General features: G+C 45.1%; 1 protein-coding gene across 1 annotated transcript in view; it reads right to left on the reverse strand.

The window, feature by feature from the left end:
• Positions 1-756: 756 nt before the first annotated feature.
• The window catches only part of FAT3 (FAT atypical cadherin 3), a 714,507-nt gene continuing 688,181 nt past the window's right edge, over positions 757-27,082 (reverse strand). Inside the window, exons 23-29 of the mRNA XM_060103563.1 lie at positions 24,669-25,137; positions 11,696-11,849; positions 8,714-9,369; positions 4,961-5,074; positions 2,795-2,854; positions 2,010-2,045; positions 757-1,382 (exon numbers count right to left, since the gene is read on the reverse strand). Of these exons, the coding sequence (XP_059959546.1) occupies positions 757-1,382; positions 2,010-2,045; positions 2,795-2,854; positions 4,961-5,074; positions 8,714-9,369; positions 11,696-11,849; positions 24,669-25,137 (2,115 nt within the window). The remainder of the gene's footprint in view (positions 1,383-2,009; positions 2,046-2,794; positions 2,855-4,960; positions 5,075-8,713; positions 9,370-11,695; positions 11,850-24,668; positions 25,138-27,082) is intronic.

Raw genomic sequence — 27,082 nt, forward strand, 5'->3', positions numbered from 1 at the left:
TTCTTTCTAATGTTTGCACAACCTACAAAATGGTACCCAAATATCCTCACGCATTCCTCTTCATTGATATCTTTTCAAAGATCATAAAATCTAACTATATTATATTGGATGCTTAACACAAACAAACAAACAAAAATAACTGAGCATACTAAACATGTTACCCAAACCTAATTTTATAGCTGAAAATTGGGCAGCTTATTAAAAAAAAACAAAAAAAGAGAGTTGATTTGAAAGCCTTCATCCCATTTTCTTATTTAATAATATTTATTCCTCTTTTCTTTTGCCTAAGAGACTAACTTTTCCAACAATCATAACTACTATTTTCATTCCCCCCTCCCCATTGGCTCAAAATTACATGCCACAATGCCTCTTGGCTTGTTGCCAGTTATTAATACTGCAAGGACCGATGCTGTAACACTTTCCAGGGCACAGTACTGCACAAAGCCATACAGATGGACTGTATAACAATGGGTGAAATTGTTTCCCCCTTTAAAAACTAGGTGCGTCTTGTCGGTTATGAGCGCAGGGACGCACTGCCAGGGTGATGGGTCACCTCTCAGAAACAATTTCTGAACCTTTCCTTTTCAGTCAGCTAGAGTCGAGCTTGCTTATGACAGTATGGCTCGGGAAGAAGTTCCCAGAAGAAAATACCACATTTCCTGCTCGCTCAACACAGGACCCTTCGTGGAGATGTGAGCCCAGCCAGTCTCCCTCCGCGTTTCTGTAACAAACCATGCACATCACCGGGCGCATCCTCTACACTTGGGTCTGGTGCTGGGTCTCCATAAAGGGAATGTGAAGGCTGGAGAGGCTGAGCTCCCTGACGCTCTCATAGTCACTCATGGCTACTTCGGAGTCGTCGAAGCCGCAGCTGGCTGACACATCCGAGGACGAGGTGCCTCTGGAATTGTGCAAGGAGAGAGACACACTGTCTGCTGGGCCCGCTGCTGTCTCTGTGCCCTGGTTCACGCTCACAGCAAAAGTACTGAATTCACAGGTGGCGGGAGGGCCCACCAAATCTGTTTCGTTGGGGAAGGGGTGGGGAGGGAGGTACTGGCTGGGATGGAACTGGGGCCTTCTCCTGCAGTCTGGGCTCAGCGTGCTGGCCAGTGAGACCGGCTGGGAGGGCGGCAGGGCCTCGTACTGGTCCGGGAAGTCCTCTGGCAGGGGTGGGGGCAGCTGGTCCTGACTCAAGAACTCCTCTTCGTGGGGGGGTGGGTACTCGCTGTCGATGTCGTAGCCACCCAGGTAGTAATCGCTCTCCAACTCCCGCGTGCTGCCCTGATGCGCCGAGCCTCCCTCCTGGTTCTCGTAGTTGGGTACCTCTTCTATGTCCGACAGGCGGGCCCCCGGCATCCAGTCAGAGGTGTCCCAGTGATAGGCTGTGAGAGAGAAGCCGTGTCAGTTAGTTTCCTCCAGAATGGAGCTGGAGTCAGGACTCAGAAAGGAGCAGGCAAGGAACCTGACATGCAATTCTTAACATCCAGGAGACCCTAAGAAGCCAGGGTCACCCGCATGCTTTTTACAAGGGTCTCTCAGGACCAGCCATGCTCTGGCCCAGGAAGTACTAGGCAATGGCAACTCTGAGGACGACACCTGGTTGCTGCAGCATCTCCCACTCAGCCATGACGGAAGCAATGGCCAGCGAGGGCATGCCGAGCAAACAACAGTTCTAGAACCCTCTCTCCTCTTCCTAGCCATAGGCTAAGTGCACATCCAGGCTGGCAACATGCTTGAAGAGGGAGATGCATCAGCCGTCCTGTGGACCACGGGAGGCAGGGAGATGTGCGTGCAAACGAATGAGTTGCTGGAGCAGGAGAGAAGCTGGGGGAGGGAGGATGCTGGGCTGGGGCTTTCACCTCCAGTACCAAGCACACAAGACACCTGGAACATGCAAAATTCAGATCAAAGAAACTCAGAAGAGATGGAAGGAGGTGACAGGGTAAGAACAAACTCAGCAATTCCAAATGCATAAGTAACATGTTATGCTGGGGTCATGGCAGAATCACCTCGGTTGTAGTTCTGTCCTTGATCCGTGACAGACACTGTTTAAATACAAAGTGAGAAGTAAAACTGACAGTCCAAGTCATGTGAAGAAGGTGCAATAGAACATTCTACATGATGTAAAAAATGTTCCTATTTCTCCTTGTTGTTATTTGCGAAATGAAAAGATATGTCGCATCTGTACCAGGCCCTAACAGTATTAAATCACTAATAAAAGTTACCCGATTGAAATCAATTCCCATAATATTGTAGTTCTGAGTGATTTCTTAAATATCCCCAGATCACAGTAGGTGCTCAATCAATGCATGTTGAATGTAAGAGTGACTTTAGTATTAATCTGGATTTTGATTAAGTGGGTACTCTTCTCTTGGAAGGGATTTTATAAAAAGAGTACCTCACACATTAAAAGAATTATGACCTGGATTTTTTTTCGAAATTGTAAAATTCACTCCAATCCAGAGAGAGACATTCAGCATCTCATTGAAACAACCTGTACCGCCCCCTCTGCTGCCAACTGATTAAAATCACCTTTAGTTCATAAAATAAATAAGCTACAAAGCTATATTGTACAGCACAGGAAATATAGACAATATTTTACAATACTATAAATGGAGTATAACCTTCAAATATTGTGAATCGCTATGTTGTACACGTGAAACTTATATAACATTGTACTATACTATACTTCAATAAAAAAAAAAGTCACCCCTAGTTCAAAGTAACAAGGAAGTGATACTTCCGAAAGGTTAACTCTGCACAAAGAAATGCTATTGAAGAAAACAGTAAATACCTTCATTCTCTATAGTGTCAACTACATTGTTGACAAGCTGAATGACAGTCACTATGGATGCTTGTGGCCAGGAAAAGAAGACAGGAGGGAGGAGAAGGACAGCTTCAGGTTAGTTATGTATTTTAAACATACATTCACTTGTCTTAACAACAACAATGGTAACAACAAAGGCACAGCATGCAAACACCCAAAGCTTCCCATAGTCCATCCATTGGACTCCAGTGGACACTTTCATCCCCCTGGCTTCTTGGAGGAAGGGAAACAGCAGCAAATCCAGGGCCAGTCCTCCTGAAAGGCATGATCGGCAGGAATTGCTGGGTCATAAATTCACACCTCGTGGCCCAGTGAAATCAATCTAGGAAGGCAAAGGCCATAAGCTTATGCTAATTTCTCATTAGTGACTCCCAAAGGCTCCAAGGAAGATCTCACTATTCCCAGGGATAATTACTTGCTGGTCAGCCATGCTGCTCCAAGCCAAATGCCAGTGATGAAGGATAACCTTTTCAGTACTGATGGTTTCACACTCACATGACGCCACCGTTAGCCTAGAACGACCCGTGGCCCAGATCCCACCCGTAAAGTGTAGATGGGAGTCAGCATTTGGCCTCTGAAATAGTCAGAAACTGGGAAGGAGATTTCTGTGCTCATATGGGTTGCCTTAGCACCTGATACCAGTAGCTTCTGGAGAGGTGATCAGGCACTTTAGGAAGCCTGCTTTAGTCAGGACCAACCTAGAATGCTAAGCCTGAAAGCCCAAGTGTGTGATGAAGAAGAGCCTGTGAGAATAGTCAACCAGGCATCATCGCTGGAGCTGCTGCCTGGAGTTTGGAAACACTACGTTCTTGGCTGCTTCTACATAAAATGCAAACCAGCGACAACTTTTCTTCTGGCTGGGGATGAGGAAGGGAGTAAACACCAAGGCAAAGAAATCTGGAGACCTGCCTCTGACCTTCTGAGACTGCTCAGAAGAAATCCACTGTTACATGGTTTGTTACCCCAGTGGTCAGATGCACTGAAGTTTCCACACCTCTCAGGAGTGCCAGGGACTTGGGATGGAGATGGAAGAGATTTGGGGGTGGTGATGGGGAAAGTAGACTATTTTACTTCCATGACTGCTTCTATGGCCTTGGGGCTCCTTTGTTCCTATCTTTACCTGGGGCGGGCCGGGGGCGAGTGGTGGTTGGCAAAGACTATGTCATTTTCATTTTGTTCTTCAGGGTACAAAATGTCCAGCACAGGATTCAACATTCAGGAGAAACTCAGCAAGGGTTTATGGGGTGAATGATTACATAAATTATAAATATTCAATTTTGCCAATTGTTGATAAATGGGAAAATAGCATAACGTATAGACTAAGGTAAGCCTGCCTGTCATCGTCAATGGCTATTTGAAATTATTCTTTGTTCACCAGCATGTGGTAAATTCTCACTGTTTTATGACTATTTCTGTACCCTTTCCCTGCCCTGGGGAGACCAACCCATCCTCCAAAGCTGGTTCCTCAAGCTCAGAAAACCCAGTTCTTCATTAACGCCCTCTCCATAAACATGGGTTCACAAGAGGTAGAGGCTGCAGCTTTGGAGTGTCAGTGAGGTTCATGAACCCCACGGAATTGTATGCAACATTTTGGGTGTATGTGCATTTTTCTAAGGAGCTGATCCATCGTATCTAAGATAAGATTCTCCAAAGGCCCATGACCTCAAATGATTGAAGAAGAATGAAGATACCACCTCTCTGGGAAGGAGGTTCTACGAGAAGGAGGTCTTGCCTCTGAACTAATTTCTAATGATGGGGAGGTTGGATGGATAGTGAAGTGTGAAGAGATCATCATGAGCTAGAATAAAAAAGGAAACAAATCACACTTTGCTAGAGAGTATCCTTTGGGATGAGGTAGTTCCATCATGAACCAAGTCAAAGAGGACGCATTACTGGAGGTCTGCGGGAACTTCCTCTACTTCTGTGCCTGCTCCCAGCTGTGGCTCAATGAGTGCTTGCTTTTTCAGCGGACACGCAACAGTGGAGCCCAGCGAAAGCTGTGAGCTTGAGCAAAAGCCCACGCTTGGGCCAGGAAACAGAATGGGTCCCAACACCTTCCTCTCAACCAGTGATCGCCAGCACAGGAAACAGAGCCCACCGGTGTGGGGGGGGACAAATCCCATGACTTCTTACCATTGTCGTCGCCAGAATCTGACTGGAAGGAGCTCAGGGACTGAACTTCTGAGTTGCTGCCTTTATTACTGCCTGCAAAGCAGGTCACTTCTCCTGGGTCATCAACCCCTTTGTCTTCGTGGACAGCCAGAGAGAAAGCAGAAATGACACTGGTTACCTTGTGCATATTTCCAGTCCTGCCCCCTGCCAGAGTTCACTTCTTGGGGCACTTTCATTTGCTTGGAGAAAATAATTTAGTGCACAATAGAAAATTGATTGTACCATCAGGGGCAAAGGTCTGTCAATCAAGAAATTTACATTATGGATTCGAAACCCTTAACCTGTGGTAAATGAGCTTCCAAATAGCTGACAGCCGAAAAGTCGCTGTTCCATCCTCAAAGGGAAGCGACTAAGTGAAGAGGGAAGCTAGGATGAAGTGGCTGAGTTGCTCTTTGCCATTCAGAGTTAATTTAGATCATTTACATGAACTGATGTGGTGTCAACACCAGGTTAAATGAGACTACTTTAAAAATAGGGGTATAAATATTTTATAGGCAAGAATGCCATTACACTTATCCAAACTTCCCTCTCTGGGGAGCGGGTGGAGTTCTCAGCTTTGCCTTCTAGAGGGCAGCGCCACATCATTTTTGGGAATGACAGCATCGGGCACTCCAGAGGACAGCAGTCAGCAGTGTGGATGTGCTCTTAGCCACACACTTCTCCTTCTTTGCCATACAAAGAGAGCCTGCACACACACACACACACACACACACACACACTACAGGGCTACTTTCTTATTTGATGGACTAAAAGAAGCAATAAAAACCCATTATCTTGAAGTTGTCAAGTGAAAAATGAATTAGTCACCCAGAGACTGTCTTGCCAGCTAGCTCTGCCTTGCTTAACAAAGGGGGAAATGTAGTCGATAAAAGCTCAACAATACTTTGGGGGCACACGTGAGTTTTGGCCTGAGGTGGATTCTGGAAATAAAGCTGTCACATTACGAAGTGGGTGGAGGGAACTGATCACCAGGAAAAGCTTCAAATCATCACAGAATGTGACGGTATGAAGAGACGGGGACTCGTGATTAAGGGAACAGTTGTTCTTTTTCATGACTAGAGAAATCGCTGTTTCTTCCACGAAGCGTGCAGGCACTGCAGCTCTGCATCTGCCATCAGATGCTGAAGCCACAGCAAAACGATGAGTTGGATAAGCAACCGATACAAGTGGACAGAGATGCCAGGGAGATATTCACCTCCCAACAGCCATGTGGCAGAAAACATGTGCCTTGGAAAAGCACAAGGTGGGCACCAGGCTTAGCCCTGAACACAAGGAAGGAAATGCCAAATGATCCACCCTGGTGAGTATAGTGCTGTGCACAAAACTCCTTTCTCCACTCTTCCATTTATTCAAAATCTTCATTGCTAAATAAAAGGAGGCTTTCTACTAACCAGGGGACTGGCAAGGCTGCAGTGAAGTCTAACTCTACCAATAATTCGAGAGGGAATATATTTATGGTTAAAATCCAAGGGGAAGGACTTGAAGTATAAGTGTGTCTACTCAAAGGTGGAGTCAGCAGGGAGCACAGTTGGAGTGGTACTAGAGTAGAGGCTCTGTCCACCATCATCAGAAGACTCTCTCCCTCTCTTGTCCCTCTCCCTCCTCCCTGGTAAAGCTCCCAAGAGCGGTCTGGGTAAAAGCACAGGCTGTGGACCCTGATGCAACAGATGCTAATCCTCATCCCTCCCTTTCCTAGTTACTGCTCTAAGGCAAGTCATTTCACTTATCCACTCCTCCAATTGGCACCCATGTGGGGCAGCTGTGGGGATTTAAGGAGATGATCCAGCACACGGCAGTGGTGGTTTTTCATGTTCATCTGCTGCCTCTGTTTTCTCACCAAATCTCTTCGTCCTTAACCCTTGCATGCTGAACTGTCTTGAGGACTCATTGGGATATTCTTGAGATCACTAAGAAACTTCTAGGTGGCAAGTGCAGTATTTTTTTAAGACTGTGTCTTCCTTGATGGTTTTAAGGTGCTCAACCCTGCTGACCGTATTGGTTGGCTTCTGCTTGGCTGCCCTTTCCGCTTTCCTTGCTCTCTTTTTGTTGACATGTGTTTGTTTCCCGTCCTGGCCCCAACTCCCTGCCCACCTCCCTCATGTAGGTATCTCTAAGATTCTTTCTGAGGCCCAGATTGACCATCCTCTCTCTGTTCCTGCTCCCTCGGTGAGCTCACACTCTCAGAGATTCAATCATTTTTCATGTAGTCGGTGTCCAAACTTTCACCTCTGGCTGCCTTCCTCCTGAACAACAGAGCCAGACACCCTCAGGTAACCCCTCACGTGTCCCCTGCATTAACTGAGCTGCTTCCTGTTCCCATTAGGCCCTCTCCAATAGTTTCCTACTCAAATCTTACTCGTGCTTAAAGACGCCAGTAGGAATGCCTCCTTCCTTCATAGAGACGCCCTGTATCTCTTGGGTGCATGTGCTTTCTAGCTCCATTTGAAACAGCCTCCCCCCTCCCCCTTTACCCTGACATACATCATAGTACTGTAATCCTAGCCTTGGAAACTCCTGCTACCCAGAGTGTCACTGCTACTCAAATATAAAGCCATTAGGCCTGATGAAAAGTCATAGGATACAACGGAGCTTGCCTTAGTTTCATTCTGACTGATGTTAGGACAGAGAGAACGATCACCACCTCTCCCCAGATGTTCATATAGGACAACGAAATGGTCTCTGCTCCCTTCCCTCTTTGGTCCTATTTAGTCTCTTCTCCATGGATCAGTCAGAGCCATCTTTTAAAAATGTAAATTAGATCAAGCTACTTACCTGATTAAAAACTGCATTACTGTTGCTGTTAAAATGTATCCACTCTCCCCACTGCTCACCAAGCTCCAACTACATTGACCTAGTCTATGTTCTTCAATACACTAAAGTCTTTCCCACCCCAGAGCCTTTGCACTTGTGGCTCTTCTCTTTGCCTAGAATTCTGCTATATGAGGCCAAAAGGAGAGGGAAACACTAGCATCTGGCCTGGACCACTTTTCCTGCTTGTGGTTCACTTTCTTGTTTCCTGAACCCTGCATTCCAGCCAAACAGAAGGACTTGCTTTTCTTCTGATCATGTGGGTGCCTCTATGTGGAGGAATGCCCTCCTTTTTCTGGACCTCTGATCCACCATGGTCCAACTCAAATGTCCCTCTGCTCCCCTCAGGTCTTCACCCTAAGACTAGAAATACTCTCTTCTGACCTTCCATAGCACACTTCCTGTATATCACATAAGTGGCTACGCTGCTTGTTTTATTGCCAATGGTGTGCTATTGTGAGAAGAGCATGCGTTCTACCTAAATGGGAAAAGAATTTGAAAAAAATAGATAGATGTATATGTACAACTGAATCACTTTGCTGTACACCTGAAACTATCACAACATTGTTAATCAACTATACTCCAATATAAAATAAAAAGTTTTTTTAATTAAAAAAAAAGAAGAAGAGCATGGGTTTTAGAGGCTGGCAGCCCTGTATTGGAGTACCAGCTTCCTCTTACTAGCTGTGTGACCTTGGGCACCTTATGTATGTTCTCTGAGCCTCATTTTCCTCATCTGTAAATGGGGATAAGAACCAAGGCAATATTTCAGCGCTGGTGTGAACATTTAGGGTCAGAACATGTCCTACTGAGAGCTCTGTGCCTCCGGGGCGCTCTCCCTTCCCGAATTTCCTTCCAGCAAACAAGAGCGGAAGAAATAATGATGCATTACTACTTCCGACTCACTTTCAGTTCCGGCATCCCAGCCATTCTTCCGGATGGAATCGCAGTCAGAACGGCAGGGGGACACGGCAGGGAGGTTGGGGGCCACACTGCAAACGACCACACCCCGCCTGGCCGTCAGGATGCGCGGTGACTCGGGGTGAAATGTAGTCATCTCCTGGTGCTCGCCGCCCAGCCCGTCCACGATCTTGTCCAGGTTGCTCCTGGAGTCGCTCTGGAAGCACGGGGTGTAGGCCATGGGGCGCACGGGGACCTGTGGGGGCCCCACCTCCTGGTAGACGTTGCGGCTGTCCCCGCCGCCCCGCAGGTTCCGGAATGGAATGCCGTTGCTCTTGTTGAGCAGGGCGGCCGTAGCAGGGTCCTGCACCAGTGTGATGTTGTTGCGGGAGTAGTTCTTGCGGAAGACCTTCTTGCGGAAGATGATGAAGAGGACGATGAGGACGAAGATGACACAGAGGACCACGGCGATGCCGATGAGCTCCTCCTTCCCCACGTAGGAGTGGCCGGCCTGGATGTTGGGTACCACGACGGGGCGCAGGCCGCAGTACTGCCCCACATAGCCTGGTGTGCAGTTGCAGAGGAAGGAGCCAAACACGTTCACACAGGCACCGCCGTTCTCACACTCCTCCCGCTCGCACTCGTTGACGTCCTCCTCGCACCTTCGCGACAGAACACACAAAACCCCCCTCAAACATCAGGACCTGTGGACGTTCCATGTGAAACCGACATCTTTAAAAGAGAAGAAGCGGGCTTCCCTGGTGGTGCAGTGGTTGAGAGTCCGCCTGCCGATGCAGGGGACGCAGGTTCATGCCCCAGTCCGGGAAGATCCCACATGCCGCAGAGCGGCTGGGCCCATGAGCCATGGCCACTGAGCCTGCGCGTCCGGAGCCTGTGCTCCTCAACGGGAGAGGCCACAACAGTGAGAGGCCCGCGTACCGCAAAAAAAAAAGTAAATAAATAAAAGAGAGAAAGCACCTAAAGGGTACCTGAAGCAAGACAAAAATGACGTGATGCAGTGTATATTGGAGGTGGGTGAGCATTTATGTGCCCACCGTAGACCCCGGTGATCATCATGCATTAAGGGATTTCTCCCAGTGCAATCTCTCCCATATTCTGACCCTAGCGGGTCAGAGGAAGAAAACGGCTGCCATGGGAGAGAAGAGAAGGAGCAGAAAAAGAAACCACAGATGCTGTTGAAGACGCACTGGTCTCCAAAATGCTCAGGGCCAGATGCATCTCAGAATGTAAAATTTTGCAATTTTAGAAATGACATACAGTACATATCTTTCATATTATGTAGAATACCCAGTCCATCCCAGGAACTGGTGCTGACATAGGACCCATAATCAAATATGCCAGTGTTTCTACAGTAAAACATATGTATATTCACACTAAATGAGGGAAATAAAGACTAGAAGTAGCCTCAGAATGGGTTTGGCTGATTTTGCCACCAAATTAGTTTGCCACGAATTTATCCTTAGTCCTTTTAGTTCTCAGAGCTTCTGGGATTGAGAGCTACACTTAAAGAGCTGTGAAGCTAGATACCCTATAATAGAGTTTCCAGTGAGGAGAATGTTTTTGGTTCTGACATTTCTCTCTAATGGATACAGTCATTTTTGGTCTCTCTGGGAAGCAGGGGTAATAGGGTGTATGTAGGTAGTGGGTGGAGGGTTACATAGCATCGTATCTTCTGGATTGTATGCTTATGTTAAAGGCTAATGCTAACGCAGATTATCAGGAAAAATGATTAAAGCATTCTAATGAAAAATAAATCAATTTTATTCTCTTTAAAGCAATCCGTGACTTGTTTTGAGTATAATTATAAGGCAAACATGTAAGTCTTACTCTTTCTTACTTTAACATTATTTAAGGACATAGATCTTTCTTCTTCCTGTCCCCTACTTCCCAAGTTGTTCTGATATGTTCATTTTAAAAGGCCCGATCACTTATATCTTTGGTAGTCCACCTTTCAAAATGTAGTCAAATGTCCCTAATTTGAAAAGATTGAGGCCAGGTCAGCTGGAAATTAGTCAGAATCACGAAGTATTTAAAAATAAATGCAGCTTTATTACTTTAAATTACATCCAACAATTCAAAGTCAGCTAAGTATTTCCTGGTAAAGTCCTCAGGAGATTTACTTTAATGAATATGTAAGACTGATCTGTAATTAGAATATCACTTTGCTTGAGATTACATATATATATATATATATATATATACTTCTAAAACCATCAAGGATGGTTGAAAGCGTTGTTTTACTAAGAACTTAAAACATTCCCTTTCCATTCGGCTCACACTTTAATTTCCCTCTTCCTTGGGGGAAAAAAGATTTGCAAAGGAAACATAAGTTTTCAGTTTCTCAGAATGATCATAAAACGCTAGAAAGTAGAGCCCAGTTTATGAGTTCTGGGGAGATGGATAGTATATCTGCCTCAGAGCTATACTGGAAATATTAGGGGTCAGAGAAGACTTTCTTTAAAAGGATTATTTTTCTGATTACAGAACACATAGTAATTGTATAAATTTTTGAAAATATAGAGAAGTATAAAGTAAAAATATAATTAACCCATAACCCCACTACCCAGAGATAATCCCAGATAACATTTTAGTCATTTGTAAGCACGCTTTATATTAAGATATTAACCCTTTGCCCATCCTATTAGTGCTGAATATTTTATGCCAGTTAGGTGTTTTTTTTTTTTTAATATTTATTTATTTGGCTGCGCCGGGTCTTAGTTGCAGCATGTGGGATCTTCATCGCCGGTGCGGGGTCTTTAGTTGCAGCGTGCAGGATCTTTTTTAGTTGTGGCATGCAGGATCTAGTTCCCTGACCAGGGATTGAACCTGGGCCCCCTGCATTGGGAACGTGGAGTTTTAACCGCTGGGCCACCAGGGAAGTCCCAATCTCAGTTAGTTTTTTACTGTTTGGTTTTCTTAGCAACAAGAAGCAGCATAGAGAAAGACTAATTGCACAATCTCACTTACGTGACTCCAGTGAGCCCAGCTTTGCAATTGCAGATGAAAGTGTTTCCTATGGGGTCACAGGAGCCTCCATTCCGGCAGGGGTTTGGGAAGCAGGCTGTGATCTCCGATTCACAGTTTCTCCCGGTGAACTGGGAGAGACAGGTACACTGATAACCTGGAGAAACAGAGGAACTCATGAGCTATGGATGCCACTGATAATGCTCAGAGTGCACGGACTCGGCCATACATGGCCTAATTCCTCTGAATCAAATCTTAGGCAGGGCCCAAATTCCCAAGATGATTAGCAAATTGGTTATTTTGAACTTGGAACCCATCTTGCCACAAAAATGCCAAGTAATGGTTTGGAGCTTGTGCTAGTCCACAAAAATTCCCCTAATTAACCACATACATGAATGCTAGTGAGAATGGTAAGCGACACCCAGAGAACAGATCCCAAGAACAGAAACCAGGATAGGGCGGAAGATGCTTTCCCCACCAGGCTGCTACTGTAAAAGGCAGGATGTCTCCATGAAGGAGTTTATCGTAGGTACCATACTCATTTCATTAGAACTCATTCTACAGTAGCTTCCTGAGAAGGGGTTTATAAGAAGTCAATGTTGTGAGACCTTGCACATGTTTTTACTCCACCCTTACACTTCTTTGATAATTAAGTTATGTATGGAATTCTAAGCAATTCCCTCTATGTTACTTTTGAGAAATCCAAAGTTGTTTTGGTTCCTGAACATTGTGTGTGACCTAGTTTCTTTGTGTCGCTAAGAGTTTGGAGGGGTTTCTCCTGCCCCCAACAATTTTCTGAGCTTTCACAATGATGTACACTTAACTTGAACCAGTACTGGGCTCTCACAATCTGGAAATTGTTAAACTTTGGGAAATTTTCTTTATTGCATTGATGATTTCCTTTGTTTTCTCTATTCTGTTTTTATGGAAGTTTTATGGTTTGGATCTTAGATCATTTGGATCTTCCTTTAATTTTATCTTTCTCTCACATTACACTTCTGTGGGGTTTTGCTTTACTTTCCGAGAGAGTTTCTCATCTTTTGAAACTTTTATTGAGATTTTCATTTATGTTGTCATAAATAGTTTCTTCCAAGTTGCTTTTCTCTGTTTCTGTGATTTGGTCTCTGTGAAGGTAGATTTTATGTATCAAGCTGATTAGGCTATGGTGCCCAGTTATTGGTCAAACACTAGTCTAGATGTTGCTGTGAGGGTATTTGTGGATGTGATTAACATTTACAATCAGTTGACTTTAAGTAAAGCAGATTACTCTACATAATGTGGGTGGATTCTATCCATTCGAAAGAAGGCCTTAAGAAGAAGGAATTCTGCCTCAAGACTGCAACACAGAAATCTTAGCTGAATTTCCAGCTATGAGGATTTCAAAGTAAAGACTGAAAATTCTACTCTTCATGAATTTCCAGCCTGCTGTCCTGCCCTATAAACTTCAGACTTGCCAGCCCCACAATCTTGTGAGCAAATTTCTTAAAAATCAATCAATCAATCAATCACTCTATCTCCCTCTCTCTACCTACCTATCTATAATCTATCTATCTATCTTTCCATCAATCAACTATCTATCTCTCTATCGTATTGTTTCTGTTTCTCTGGAGAACCTTAATACAGTCCATATCTTCCACATGAGAGGATTTCCTTTTTCTGGTAATCCTGGCTTATCAGCTCATATTGAAGAGTGGGGTTGAAGAAAACTAGAAATCGAAATCTGATAGGAAGCTCTAAGCACATCAGTGGGGCTTGTCAACAACAATACTGTGTCAGTACCCTTGGGTTGGTCAAGGTTGGTTAATTTCCACATTAATGGCTCTATCATCTGCCCAGAGGGAGGGTAAAGGCCTGGTTTCTAATGTTTGGGTGAGTGGGTGGTAGTAGAGGAAGAGTATTTGTGGGTCTCCGCATCCAACAAGCATATCATATTTACTTTGGTTTGCAAATAACCATCCTCACTCTTATTTGAAGGGCTCTTGGGCTAACCTCTGCTCCCCAAGTGGTCAGTGACTGATGCTGGGATATTGTAGATTGATCTCTATAGGTATAAGATAGCTAATAATCTATAGATTGAAATACAGCATGCTCTCATGGACATTTTACTGAATCCACACTCCAGAGAACTCTCACATACAGGAGGACATTATGACTGTGTGTGGGTGTTCATAGGTTGGGAGAGAGAAGGACTCATCTTCAGGAGGCAAGTGGAAGAGGCAAGAGAGAAATCTTTACATTCCTAAGAGGAAGGAACTGGGTAGCCCCAGCCTCCCTGGCACTAAGAACCCAGAGGGCCAGAGGTTGAGGCTCTGAGAGAGAGACATAATACTCTTGAATGCAACACCAATGAAACACCAGGGAACTAATGTATAAGGAAAGACCACTGTTGATGCAAACTGTGTCCAGAGATGGGCGGCCTGAAGTCTATGGGCAGGATGCAATATTCTGAGGTCTGCTTGCTTCAAATTATGCTGCTGACTTGGGGTAATTTTTTTTCCAATTTGGGCAGTTGCTCACCTAAATGGAAGTGGGGATTGCTGAAAGCAGTTGGAACTGGGAAAAATGATTCTTTATGTCACCTGGCTAGTCTTTGGTGAGGATGGCATGCCATTTAGAGGGAGAGTGACTTGTGAGAATGAATTCAATTCCTTTTAAGACTAAAGGGCGGGGCGGAACAACCACAGTACGGGAATCTGCAAAGCAGGGCAGTGATGAGGAGGGAGGGCAGTCAGGAGGGGGAACCTAAGGTGAGGTGGGTCAGCTCAGGTACAATTCCTCCCTCTCCAGCTCCTATTTGACAAGCCCTGGCCTTTTCTCAAATAACACCATAGCAGCAGTAGTAGGGGGCCAGGGAGGGGCAAGGAGGAACTGTCTGGAAATAAGGGACATTTGAATCACTATCATGGAAACTGGATTCTAACGAGGGTCATGGGTTTGATTACTTTGATTGGGTGTCTTTCTGCCTTGGAAAATCAGAATTTAAAATGAGGCACTCTCTCTAGTGCACTATTTTACTCTCACACATTTCCTTCTGCATTTTGTCATTTTCATTATCTTCTGTGGGATATCTAGTGCTACCTGATGCAGCCACCAGCCTGACTGATTAAACTATTCACGGAGTGTCTAAGCCATTGGCAGTGGTGTGCTGGAGCCAGCTCATCTAGGGTTGAGGGTACTGAATTTTAAGTATTCAGGAATTTGGCAGACAGTTATTAAACCACTGGTAGCCTGATGCCAGCAAGGCTGAGAATATTTACACCACAGAAATCAGCAAACATTGCAGATCAGGGCTTTTGTTTTTAGAGACTTGGTTTTCCAGCACACTCCTGAAATAGGGACTGGGGATACAAAGACAGAAAAACACCATCGACGAGCACAGAGAGCACTACAATCTTTGCACGAGGGAGAAGCCCTGTTCTACCTCTGAGAAAACTAGCTGTCCATTTTGAAGAAGATGATGATGATGATAGCTAACAGTTAGTGACATTTATTATGGACCAAGAACAGTTCTAAGCACTTTACATGTATTAACTCATTTAAATCTTAAAACAAGCCTGCAATGAAGGTACTATTATTATTCCAATTTTATAGATGAGGAAACCAGGGTACAGAGAAGTAGATTACTTATTTGCAGTCATGAAACTAGTGTAGACTTGAACCCCTGTAGTCTGGCTCCAGAGTCCTGAGTTCAGTATTATCCTGAATTGTAAGTTTAACAATCATACTTTATTACACTCTCTATCTGGATTTCTCTGTTTATTAAAAAGAGAAGCAAACTTTCTAGAATCTGTTCTCATGATGTCAAACCCATGGGACAAGGGAGGCAGAGACACTTTTGAAGAAATCTTGCCTAAAAGCAAGAAAAAACTTTAAATTTTGAGGGATTTTTATGTCAACATGATGAAAGGGAAAAGTAATTGGATTTTAAAAAGTGGTCAGATTTTCTTTTTTAAATGAAAGAAAAGTTATATTTGCTATTTAGCCTTTGTGAAAGAGGCTTGTTGATAAAATTAACCTGTTCTAATGAAGCATTATTTATGACCTCATTATCCTGGCCTGGGCCTTATTATTAATAATTTTTAAAATGTCAACAAGTCTGCCATAATGATAATAAGTGATGTAATGTCTAAAATCACTTTGTCATTCTATGAAGGATCACAATAATCCCGTGAAAGGAAAATAAGAGGCCCCATTAACATCCCTACTCCACGGGGGTGTTGGAGAGAATAGTGGCTTAGTTCAAGTATGTATAGCTAGTAAATGATGAGTTTGAACTTGAATCCAGGCTTTCAGATTCTCAAATCTTTCTACAAGACTGTATTGGCATTGGAACTTGTCAGTAAGCCAGAACTCACAACTTACTAGGAATCAGGAGGGGCTTGTAGTTACTCCCCACAACTCTCCAGGGAGCCAATGAGATGCAATGAGATGGACAGCATCAGACATCCTTCTGGGAGCCAAATAATCATCAAATAATAAAGATAATAGCATAATAAAGCTTCTGCTCTCCCAAAGCATTACCATATGTTGATATAAAACACAAATAGAGGGAATCGAATTCCCAAAGATAGGCATTATTTGATCACAAATAATATTTTAACACTTTTGTGAATGTAAAAGAAAAATATAATTCAGTGGATAATCTCAAAGTCTTATGAAAAAGAGTAGATTTTTTGTCTTGGGTTGGGGGAGAATGTCAAATAAGTAAACTATCACCAAGAACAGCAGCTTATTATGCACTAGGAAAAATGCTAAGAACTTTGCATGCATTATCTCACTTAATACTTGACAACAACCCTCTGCTGAAAGTATTATTATTTTACAAAAGGGGAACTGAGGCTTACATAAGATTGTTTGCCCAAAGTTACACAGTTAGTAAGTGGCAGATGCTACTTCATACCAGTTTCCAGATTTAAAAAAGATAACTGTCACACTAGCACTGAAATACATATTAAAAACAAACAAACAAATAAACAATGCCATAGCTTCTCTCCTCTCAAACCCTTGTGAAATGAAAAGTGTATTTTATTTTATGTAAAAAAAATTTTAACATCTTTATTGGAGTATAATTGTTTTACAATGCCATGTTAATTTCTGCTTTATAACAAAGTGAATCAGCTATATGTATACATATAGCCCCACATCTCCTCCCTCTTGTGTCTCCCTCCCACCTTCTCTATCCCACCCCTCTAGGTGGTCACAAAGCACCAAGGTGATCTCCCTGTGCTATGTAGCTGCTTCCCACTAGCTATCTATTTTACATTTGGTAGTGTATATATGTCCATGCCACTCTCTCACTTCATCCCAGCTTACCCTTCCCCCTCCCCATGTCCTCAAGTCCATTCTCTACATCTGCATCTTTATTCCTGTCCTGCCCCTAGGTTCTTCATAACCATTTTTTTTAGATTCCATATATATGTGTTAGCATATGGTATTTGTTTTTCTCTTTCTGACTTACTTCACTCTGTATGACAGACTCTAGGTCCATCCACCTCACTATAAATAGCTCAATTTCGTTTCTTTTTATGGTTGAGTAATATTCCATTGTATACATGTGCCACATCAAGAAGTGTATTTTAAAGCCTTGCCTCAAAGCTGTGCTCTTGTTTACAATCCTTCTAGTTACAGCTGATACAGATGGTTTTGAAATCTGCACCCAGATGAACTTAAAATGCCCTCTCCTTTCCTTGCTCAAAGAAGAACATTGCAAAACCTATTAAATGCAAAAAGAGAAATGGTTTGAGCAATTATAGAATGACTTTGGGCTGTGTAGGCAAATAATCAAGATAATTCCTATCTTACTCCTTTGACTTAGTTAAGTTATTTTCCGACCTGATTCACCTAAGTAATAGCGTCCACCTTTGGCCCTGTTCACCTGGCGTAGGTGAACATCATTCTGATCCAGTTTGGCTGCCTTGATAAGGAAACATCTACCTTCCGCACAAAGGTGGAAATAATGACAGATGTGCAACTAGCACTTGGGATCTGAAGTCAGCGTCAACCACTATGCTTGCTGAGTTATGACTGCATTTAGACACTCCAGGAACTTTACAATTTGGGGAGGGAGCTGTGATGTGGTGGGTACATGTCTAAGTTCTGGCTGTTCCTCACTAGCTGGGTGTCATCACGGCCGAGCCTCCTGGCCTCTAGGGACCTCCCTGTTTTTATCTGATAATTAAGCCTCACTAATACCCACTTCATAGGGGATAATAAGGTTTCTGGATTCATCAACCACAATGCAGCCCACAAACATTAGGTGCTTTCTTGTTGTAATTACTGTAATTACTATGGATTCTAAAATCAGCTTCATTTCTGGGTTGCTCATAAACCAAACAAAAGAAAGCCATGGGAGTTTTTTCACTCTGACTTTTAGGCTGAATGTTGGGAAATACTGAAACTTCTAGTCCACGTGAATCTTAATGAGTTTGAGAAAACTGGTGGCCACATTATCACGTGAGATGCTAATCATAAGTGGAGTGAGCTTAGCTGAGGACTATGACCTCTGTCATTACTTCACCCTCTCAACTTGTAGTCACTGTGACTTTTCTCTTTCACTAAGCAGGGTCCATGCAATACCTTTAGACCTTGTAAGATGAAAACCTTTGCAGGTGAGACCTCTAATTTCCCCTAGGAAAGCTGGCTCACATTTCACATATTATATATTGGGCCGAACCTCTAATACTTTCCTTGAGGACCCGGAAACATTTAATGTGCTAACATTAAGCACAAAGTAAATTTTCACCTTCTGGCATGTTCTTTTGTGTCTGCACGTAACCTGGCTGCTTTAGGGTTTTGGGTTTTTCTATTAATATCAATATTATATTATTAATGCTGTTACCATGAGGCTTTTCTAAAGTACCAAAAAAAGTTACCTCAGTATTTAGAAGAAAGTCACCCAGAAAAAAAACAAAATGTTTTCCCCATAAGCTGCAAAGCTCAGTCAAATTTGTCCATAGTATATTATCTGGGAGCCTGGTTTTTCCTTTCGCTGTCTCCCTGTGCTCAGTAGGCCAGTGGGCTGAGCACATACAGGGAACCTGTCTAATTCCCTTAAGCCAGCTGTGAAGGGAGGGAGGCCACATAAGTGGATCCACTGGTCACAGAGACAGCAACACAGAGAATTTAACACAGAGCTCGACACAAATCAGTCACTTGATTAAAGTCTGATAGACTGAATTAATCTAGACACTTACAAGTTAGGGGCCCAAAATACTCAGCAAAATTATGTGCTACTCAAAGTAGCACAGGTCACTCTGTAGCTGAAGATGCTTCTATGCCCAACTATTAACAAAATCTGGGAACTTGTTGTTTTATGCACCTTGCTTAGAGGGAGTAGGTATGCACTATTACTTTTATCTTTTTTTTTTTTTTTTTTTTTTTTGCAGTACACGGGCCTCTCACTGTTGTGGCCTCTCCCATTGCGGAGCACAGGCTCCGGACGCGCAGGCTCAGCGGCCATGGCTCACGGGCCCAACCGCTCCGCGGCATGTGGGATCTTCCCAGACCGGGGCACGAACCTGTGTCCCCTGCATCGGCAGGCGGATTCTCAACCACTGCGCCACCAGGGAAGCCCTACTTTTATCTTTGAAAGGGGGCTCAGGTGACCTCAAACTTCTGACTGTCTGGGGAACAAAGCTCAATCTTTACACTAAATCAATTATTAAAAATGCAGGCTGTGCATCTGACATTCAATTTCTGAATGTCCTATGTCTCCTGTAATTCACTGATTCACATTCTGGCAAATACAGAGTTTACTGGGATTCCCAAATGTCAGTGGTTCTCAAACTCAGAATTGCATAGAACTATCTTGGAGGCTTGTTAAAAACAGAGATGCCCTAATTCCACTCTTGCAGATTCTGAGATTCTGATTCGTAGGTTTGGGTCTTTTTCTTCCTCCAAAGTTTTCACTGAGACATTTTTTTTTGGTGGTGGATTCAGGAACTTGCAAATACAACTCAGTGACCTAGGAGAAGGTTCCTCGGATGTGGACAGCGGATGACAGAGGCAAGTCAATAGATTCTCCTTTTCCCTTAACAACCAAGAGACTCTTCTATAACAAGGTCTTGTTTTAATCAGGTCCTCGGATGGTGCAGAGGCACCTTGGAATTTGAGAACCACTATATACAACACAAGAAAACAGAAAATAACTCATTTCTTTTTGGGGTTTCAGGGCAGTTCAGAGACAGAGAGAGAAATCAGCGTATCACCTAGGGATATTGTTAAAGTACAGATTCTGATTCATTCTGAGATGCTGCATTTTTAACACTTCTGGTGATGTGGCTTCTGCTGGTCCCTGGAACACACTTTGAGTAACAAGGGTTAAGAGCATAGGCTGGGGGGCTGGGCAGGGGGGAGGAGTTCCACAAACCTGGATCACATCCTGCTTCTTCACTTTACTAACTGTGTGATGTTGGGCTGGTTACTTAACCTCTCTGGCCTGTTTCTTTATCTGAAAAATGGGGGTTGAAGGGAGCAAAGAATAGTACCAATCCAGAGTACTGGGGTGAGAACTGTGTCACAGCACTGGTAACAGAGTACCAAGCACATAGTAACAAAATGACAAACTAACAAATGGAACTCTACCATCGAAAAAGTTATCAACTTCTCATTTTAAGAGTTAAGCTTGCAGGCTCATGAAAGCCATCTGAATGACTATTTCTGGCCTGGTAGTCATCAGTTGCTGCCTTGCTTAGCCAAATTATAGTTTAGCCTCAACTTGGCTTTCCGGTCATGGGCTTGAGCTGAGCAGGATAAGGCACGGAGGACTGGGGCCTCCTTTTCAGATCGTGGGTGCTCACTGGGCTGCTGCCCACCCACTGGGTCTGGAAGCACAGGGGTCACGATGGGACTAGGCCATTTCTTTTCCATAGTGGTTGCTATTTCCAGTTCATGTTTATGAAATACATATAATTTTAAGACTTTACCAAGAGAGAGCCTTCCCTCTGTGGTTGATTTACAGAGTCATATTTACCCTCTTATTACAAGTCAGCGTTCTGGGCTTTGACTCCCCTGGGGTTCCCGTGGCTTGCTCCTGGGACAGTCAGAGGGATAACCCTGGTCAAATTTGCTGACCATGCCATTCCAAGCTAGTAGACTTGGCTTCCTTGCCCCTTATGCCAAGCGTTTGGTTGGGTTTGGAAGTGGCTGGAGCAGAATCCTGCTTCTCTGAAAGAAATCTGCTTCTTGCTGTGGGTTGCCTGCTTTTAAAACTCTGAATGCTCTGGAACAAGGGCCTGGTGCTAGGGTTGTCACAATTAGAGAGGGGAGTCTGTCACCAGGAGAGCCAATGACCAATACCCCAGCATTCTTGAAGGGCCAAGAGAATGATTATGCTAAAATATGTCTCATGGAATTTTAGAGCAACACATAACTCAGGGTTCCAACAACAGTAAGATGTTCAAACCATTAGCTTGTGTTATCAACATTCTCACATGGAGTCATTTTAAGCACCTCACTCTACTTTCTCCAGCTCACATTTCCTATCTGAATACACCATGCATCCTAGCCTTCGATCTGGGGAAGCAAGACTCTTTTCCTGTGATTAGGTACCCTGGTAGCCAGAGGGAATTCTTCCAGGCATGGATATTCTTTCATGAATGACTCAGTATTATTGTTCTTTTTAAACCATCACTCACAACTAAGATGACTTTTCCTTTATTTATTTATTTATTTATTTATTTATTTATTTTGTGGTACGCGGGCCTCTCCCTGTTGTGGCCTCTCCCGTTGCGGAGCACAGGCTCCAGACGCGCAGGCTCAGTGGCCATGGCTCATGGGACCAGCCGCTCCGTGTTATGTGGGATCTTCCCGGACCGGGGCACAAACCCGTGTCCCCTGCATCGGCAGGCGGACTCTCAACCACTGTGCCACCAGGGAAGCCCTCTTTTATTTTAAATAAGCTTATAATTAGCTAAATACTTTCATAGATATGAGGTAAAGGGAAAATTGTTGGTTCTTCCTTTTCTTGTCTTCCCATCCCTCCCTACTATTTGGCACCAGTTTAGGGAATTTGCAGATAGGATACGGAGACCTTCCAAGAATTCCACTGATAATGGGGGCAAGAAAATGGATTCTCTCTCCTCTTTTCTTAAAAGCCAAAACCCCAATCCTGACAGCCAGGAAGCAGGTAGGTACCTCCTCACACATCAGAAGAGGGCTCCTGGACTCCCCTGGTGGTGCAATGGTTAAGAATCTGCCTGCCAATGCAGGGGACATGGGTTGTGATCCCTGGTCCAGGAAGATCCCACATGCCACGGAGAAATGAAGCCCGTGCGCCACAACTACTGAGCCTGCATACTGTAACTACTGAAGCCCTAGCACCTAGAGCCCGTGCTCCGCCACGAGAGAAGCCACCGCAATGAGAAGCCCGCGCATCTCAACGAAGAGTAGCCCTCGCTTGACGCAACTAGAGAAAGCCTGCACAAAGCAGTGAAGACCCAACACAGCCAAAAAACAACAACAAAAAAAAAAACAAAAAAAACCCAGAAGGCTCCTGTGCCTTTGATTCCCCAGGGAAGCAACAGAAACACTCTTCCTGGATTTCCTGGTAAGTGGCCAGGAGTTTGGTGGCCCTGGGCTCAGTACTGCTGTGCATGAGAGCACAGTACTTCCTCATCTGGACCACACCTGGGGGCTCCTGTGGGCCCTCTCAATTAAACAGGTAGTAGGCTTGAGAGAAGGGAGTTGTATAGATGGAGGTGAGGAAGGACACCTTCTTTGTCTAAGGAAAACATTAGCCTCCTGGTACAAAGGAGATACTTGAGCTGATAAAAGGCTTTATTCCCTTGCAAGAAAGAGTACCTCCCGTAGAATCCCAAGCGCAATCACAGGGGAAAGTGAGGAACAGGGAGCAAAGAGGAGTCTGAGAGAGGAGGCAACCCATGGGTAAAGTTGGGTCCCTGGGGAGGGGAAAACAGGTTCTTTAGACCATGTGAAAAAGTATATGGCAGGTGGGTCCTGAGTCCTGAAATTTGGTTAAACCAAACGAGATTAAAAAAAAATAGAGGAAGGGCTTTCCTGGTGGCGCAGTGGTTGGGAATCCGCCTGCCGATGCAGGGGACACGGGTTCGTGCCCTGGTCCAGGAAGATCTCACATGCCGCGGAGCAGCTGGGCCCGTGAGTCATGGCCGCTGAGCCTGCGCGTCCGGAGCCCGTGCTCCGCAACGGGAGAGGCCACAACAGTGAGAGGCCCGCGTATCGCAAATAAATAAATAAATAAATAAAGAGGAAAACTGCTGTTTCTGATGTGGGTCATAGGGGTCATAGTCATTTAATGAACATACCTGCACTGAATATTTAGCTCAGGGATTTCATGGCAATTAAAAAATTAAAATGTACACTGAAGAAAAAGCAAGATTCCTCAGTCTTTTCCCTTAATACAGTGATTATTATTATTTTAAAGCAAACCCATTGTGGAAGCCCATAGCTTTGCCAGCAAAAACAACGTCCTGCTATCGTTAAAAGTATGTTACAATTTGTGGCTATGTACCCAGCATTTGACATGGAGTGGTGTTCTATTTCAACCCAAATTTAATTACATGCTCCTTTTATATATTGTGGATGGCTCACAGTAGCAGAATTATTTTGCCTGGTGAAAAACTGGCCATGACTTGTCATAATGGGCTGGTTTATAGAACCACTGAAGTATAGTTACTGCCCATCATTCAGGAATTATGGCACCATAACAACCCTTTATTTACACATACTGCTGAGACAGTAAAAACAGCAAATAGATTTCTTAAATCGAGACAGCGGAAATTTCCCCCCAGGGCACTTGGCCCTCATTGTGGCAGTAACATATGCAAGTCTAAGTAACTTCGTTGTCTGTGTTTCGGCACTGCATCATTTCACGGGCAGTTTATAACATTCTAATAATAAAATCGACTCTACAGTTGGAGTTGGGCTTCACGAACATTAGATGGTATTGCACACAGCAGAACCTCTAAGTGATTTGTGGGGAAGGTTTAAATTTGGTAATCACACTCCCACTGAGAGGCTCTGCAGAGGGGCTAAAGTGGAATCAGTAGTTAGGCTGTTGCGGTGGCAAAGCCTTCAGCCAGGAGAGCGCCTGACCTAGTTTACATCAACACAGATCCTGCATCTGGGTAAAGTCAGGGATGCTTTCATCGTCAGACTCCTAGGACTTAAATAACCTTGACTTTTCCCTCAAACAATAGAAACCCTCTATAAATCTACACCACTCCTCCCCTCTTTTTTGGCCTACCCTGTTCTTTCTTTCCTCTTCACGATGTATCTCTGGGGGGAATTTTACAGGGGTAAAGTATCATTGCCCTCACTGACTGGTTTGTCCTGATATTTCATGTAAATTGCCCTCTCCTTATTCTTGACTTTCTAATCCTTCATAGCGCTGTCCCTAGACTTATTTGTAATACACACGTTTTAAAAGCATGCTCTAAAACTATACTTCTATTTTAAAACCATGCTCTAAAACTATACTTCTATTTCTGGGGTGGTGGGTTCACCCCACACACCGTTTAGCTTCTAGTAAAGATATATGGCTACTTGTGAAAGGATAGTGCATGGATGTCATAACTCAGACTGCTACCCATTGTTCTGCAGTGACTTGCAAGTGGTCCAAAGGAGCAGATACTTAAAAGGAGATCCTATTCCTCCAGGCTGCTGAGGCCTGGAAGGGTGTGGAGTGGGCAGGTAAGGGGGCAGCCGTGCCAGCATCTTCTGGGCTCCTGCAGCCAGCTCACTGCGCCTGTGGGATGCTGCAAACGGATTGGCTAAACTGGACGTTCCTGTAATTGTCAAGCTTTGTGACTTCCTTAAAGGGGATTAAGAAGCTGGGCCAGCATCATGGGTGCATACACCCCTCTGGGAGAGCACTTGGGTTGGTCATGCTTGTGAGAGCGAGTCCCCCTTCAGGTCTGCCCCCCATCCCCCCACCCCCCTACCTCCCCCCCACCCCCGCCCGGCAGGGGCAGGGTGCCCAGGGCGCAGGCGCACTCACCCCCGGAGGGCAGTCCAGCGCAGCTGCCTCCGTGCTGGCAGGGGCTGCGCTCGCAGGCGTCAGGGTAGAGCACGCAGCCCAGCTTCAGCTCGGTCAGGCCCACCACCTCGGCGAAGCTGCTGCGCTTGTTCTGCAGCGGCAGTTCATTGTTATTCAGCACCACGGAGTCCAGGCAGCCCTGGAAGCCACTCAGCACCTGCGTGACCCGCGTGTCGGTCAGGCTGCGGATGTTATCCGCCTGCACCAGGGCCCCGAAGTAGATGGTACTCTCGGTGCTCAGCGTCTGGAAGTAGAGGGGCGCCCTGCGCCGCTCCACGTAGCTGTCGTCCAGGGACAGGCTCGTGAAATTGCGGTTGAGCTCCAGGAAGACCGAGTGCCAGCTCCCGTCGTTGACAGTGCGGCCCGAGATGCCCAAGATTCCGGGGCCACTGCCGCAGTCCAGCTGGAACCACAGCTTGCCGTCCACGATCTGTGCGGGAATGAACACCGCAGCGCTTTTTAATATGCATCTGGCAATAAGTTCCTGGACACCCTGTTCCCAACCAGCCTGGGCTTTAGAATGGACAACAATTTTGATCCAGCCATAAATCTGCTGTGGTTTGATTTTTTTTTTCGGGGGGGTGGGTTATGCGGGCCCCTCACTGCTGTGGCCTCTCCCGCTGCGGAGCACTGGATCCGGACGCGCAGGTGCAGTGGCCATGGCTCACGGGCTCAGCCGCTCCGCGGCATGTGGGATCTTCCCGGACTGGGGCACGAACCCGTGTCTCCTGCATCGGCAGGTGGACCCTCAACCACTGCGCCACCAGGGAAGCCCATGTGGTTTGATTTTTAATAATCACTCTCCCTCCTCATTATATGCCGTGCAAATGCATGCCTGATATTTCACACATCTTCTTGTAATTAGCAATATGAGCACAGGTTCAGAAAGCCACACTTACATATTTAAGAATGCTCCTATTCTTTCCGTCTTCATCCTTTAAATATTCACAGCTACTTCTTGTTTAGGGAGTCTGTTTATTCTCTGCGCCCTTCCTAGTTACTACCAGCACAGGAATGATTTCTGTGGACTCATTAATATTAATTACGAATATTTATTGAACATCTACCATGTGCTAAGAAATGTGCTAGGTGCTATGGGGACCACTGTTAGCAAAAGGAGTTATCACCTCTGCCCTCGTGGGGCTTATATTTGAGTGGGGGAGATGGCTATTAATCAGATCAGCACAGAAATACACATATACTCCCCAGGTAAGTTTGTGTGACTGTGCTGTAGGGGAGAGAAAGAGGCCAGGTAGATTTCTTACTTCCCAGCTTCATACATATTTAAGACGTAAAAACCCTCCTATTAAACACTAGCCATCTTCTTAAAACAGTTCTTCAGGACTGCTGCTCATTATTTAGGTTAAGATTATCTCACAAAGTGCTCAGGGCTTGGCCATTTGCTAAGAAGGTATGTATATTTGATGACCTCTGGAACTCCAGAAGGATCTGGTTAACTGTTTACACCTTGGAGATACTTCCAGCCCCTGGTCTGGGGTCAGCTACAACAGAGATTTGCCTGCTTTTTTTCATTGCACTGGTGCAGGGAGGGCATCCAAGTCCCCCCACCCTCAGCAGCCTGACCCCAGAGGGACACCAAAATCAGGAAAGCATGCTATTGAAGGATGCTGGTGAGTTGAACGCTGTTGGGCAGGTCCGGGTCCTTCAAGGAGACCCAGGTTCAACTGTTGCCGAGGAGACAGGCTGGCCTCTGAATCCTCTGTCGTCCACCCTCATCTGCATCTCTCAGAAATGCAAGATGGTTTGAGGATCCAGGGATTGAGGGCTGGACCCATGTCTAGTCAACAAATTGTTATTGGTCCATGAAGGAATTCACAGCTAGAAAACTGTGAAACAGAAGCTACTTTTCTGGTCTTTGTACATGACCCAGCAAAAGGATCTTGTGGAGGCCAGTGTCTCAGTCACGCCAGGGCAGCTGGCCTTTACTTAGGATCTAGGTATAATCCTATGTGAAAACCTGGGTAGAGAACATGAACTTGTGGAGAAAGAGAGGGGAAGGGACAGAAGGGGAGGGAAGACAGACCTTCCAGGCACTAAGTGCCAAGGAGGTACGAATGTCAAGTGAATTCGTAGAAATAAACTGAGCCAGTCTTTCCAAAATGCGTTTGGCTACTGATAGATCTGTTAGGAATGATCACAACATCACCCACCCTCACAAATGGGGTATTTTTCTATGCTTCAGTATCTTCTGCAGACAACTAATCCTCTCCCGTTGCGGAGCACAGGCTCCAGACGCACAGGCTCAGCGGCCATGGCTCACGGGACCAGCCGCTCCGCGGCACGTGGGATCTTTCTGGATTGGGGCACGAACCCATGTCCCCTACATCGGCAGGAGGACTCTCAACCACTGCGCC

Source organism: Mesoplodon densirostris, chromosome 7 (genome assembly GCF_025265405.1).
Source record: "Mesoplodon densirostris isolate mMesDen1 chromosome 7, mMesDen1 primary haplotype, whole genome shotgun sequence".
Lineage (NCBI taxonomy): Eukaryota > Metazoa > Chordata > Mammalia > Artiodactyla > Ziphiidae > Mesoplodon > Mesoplodon densirostris.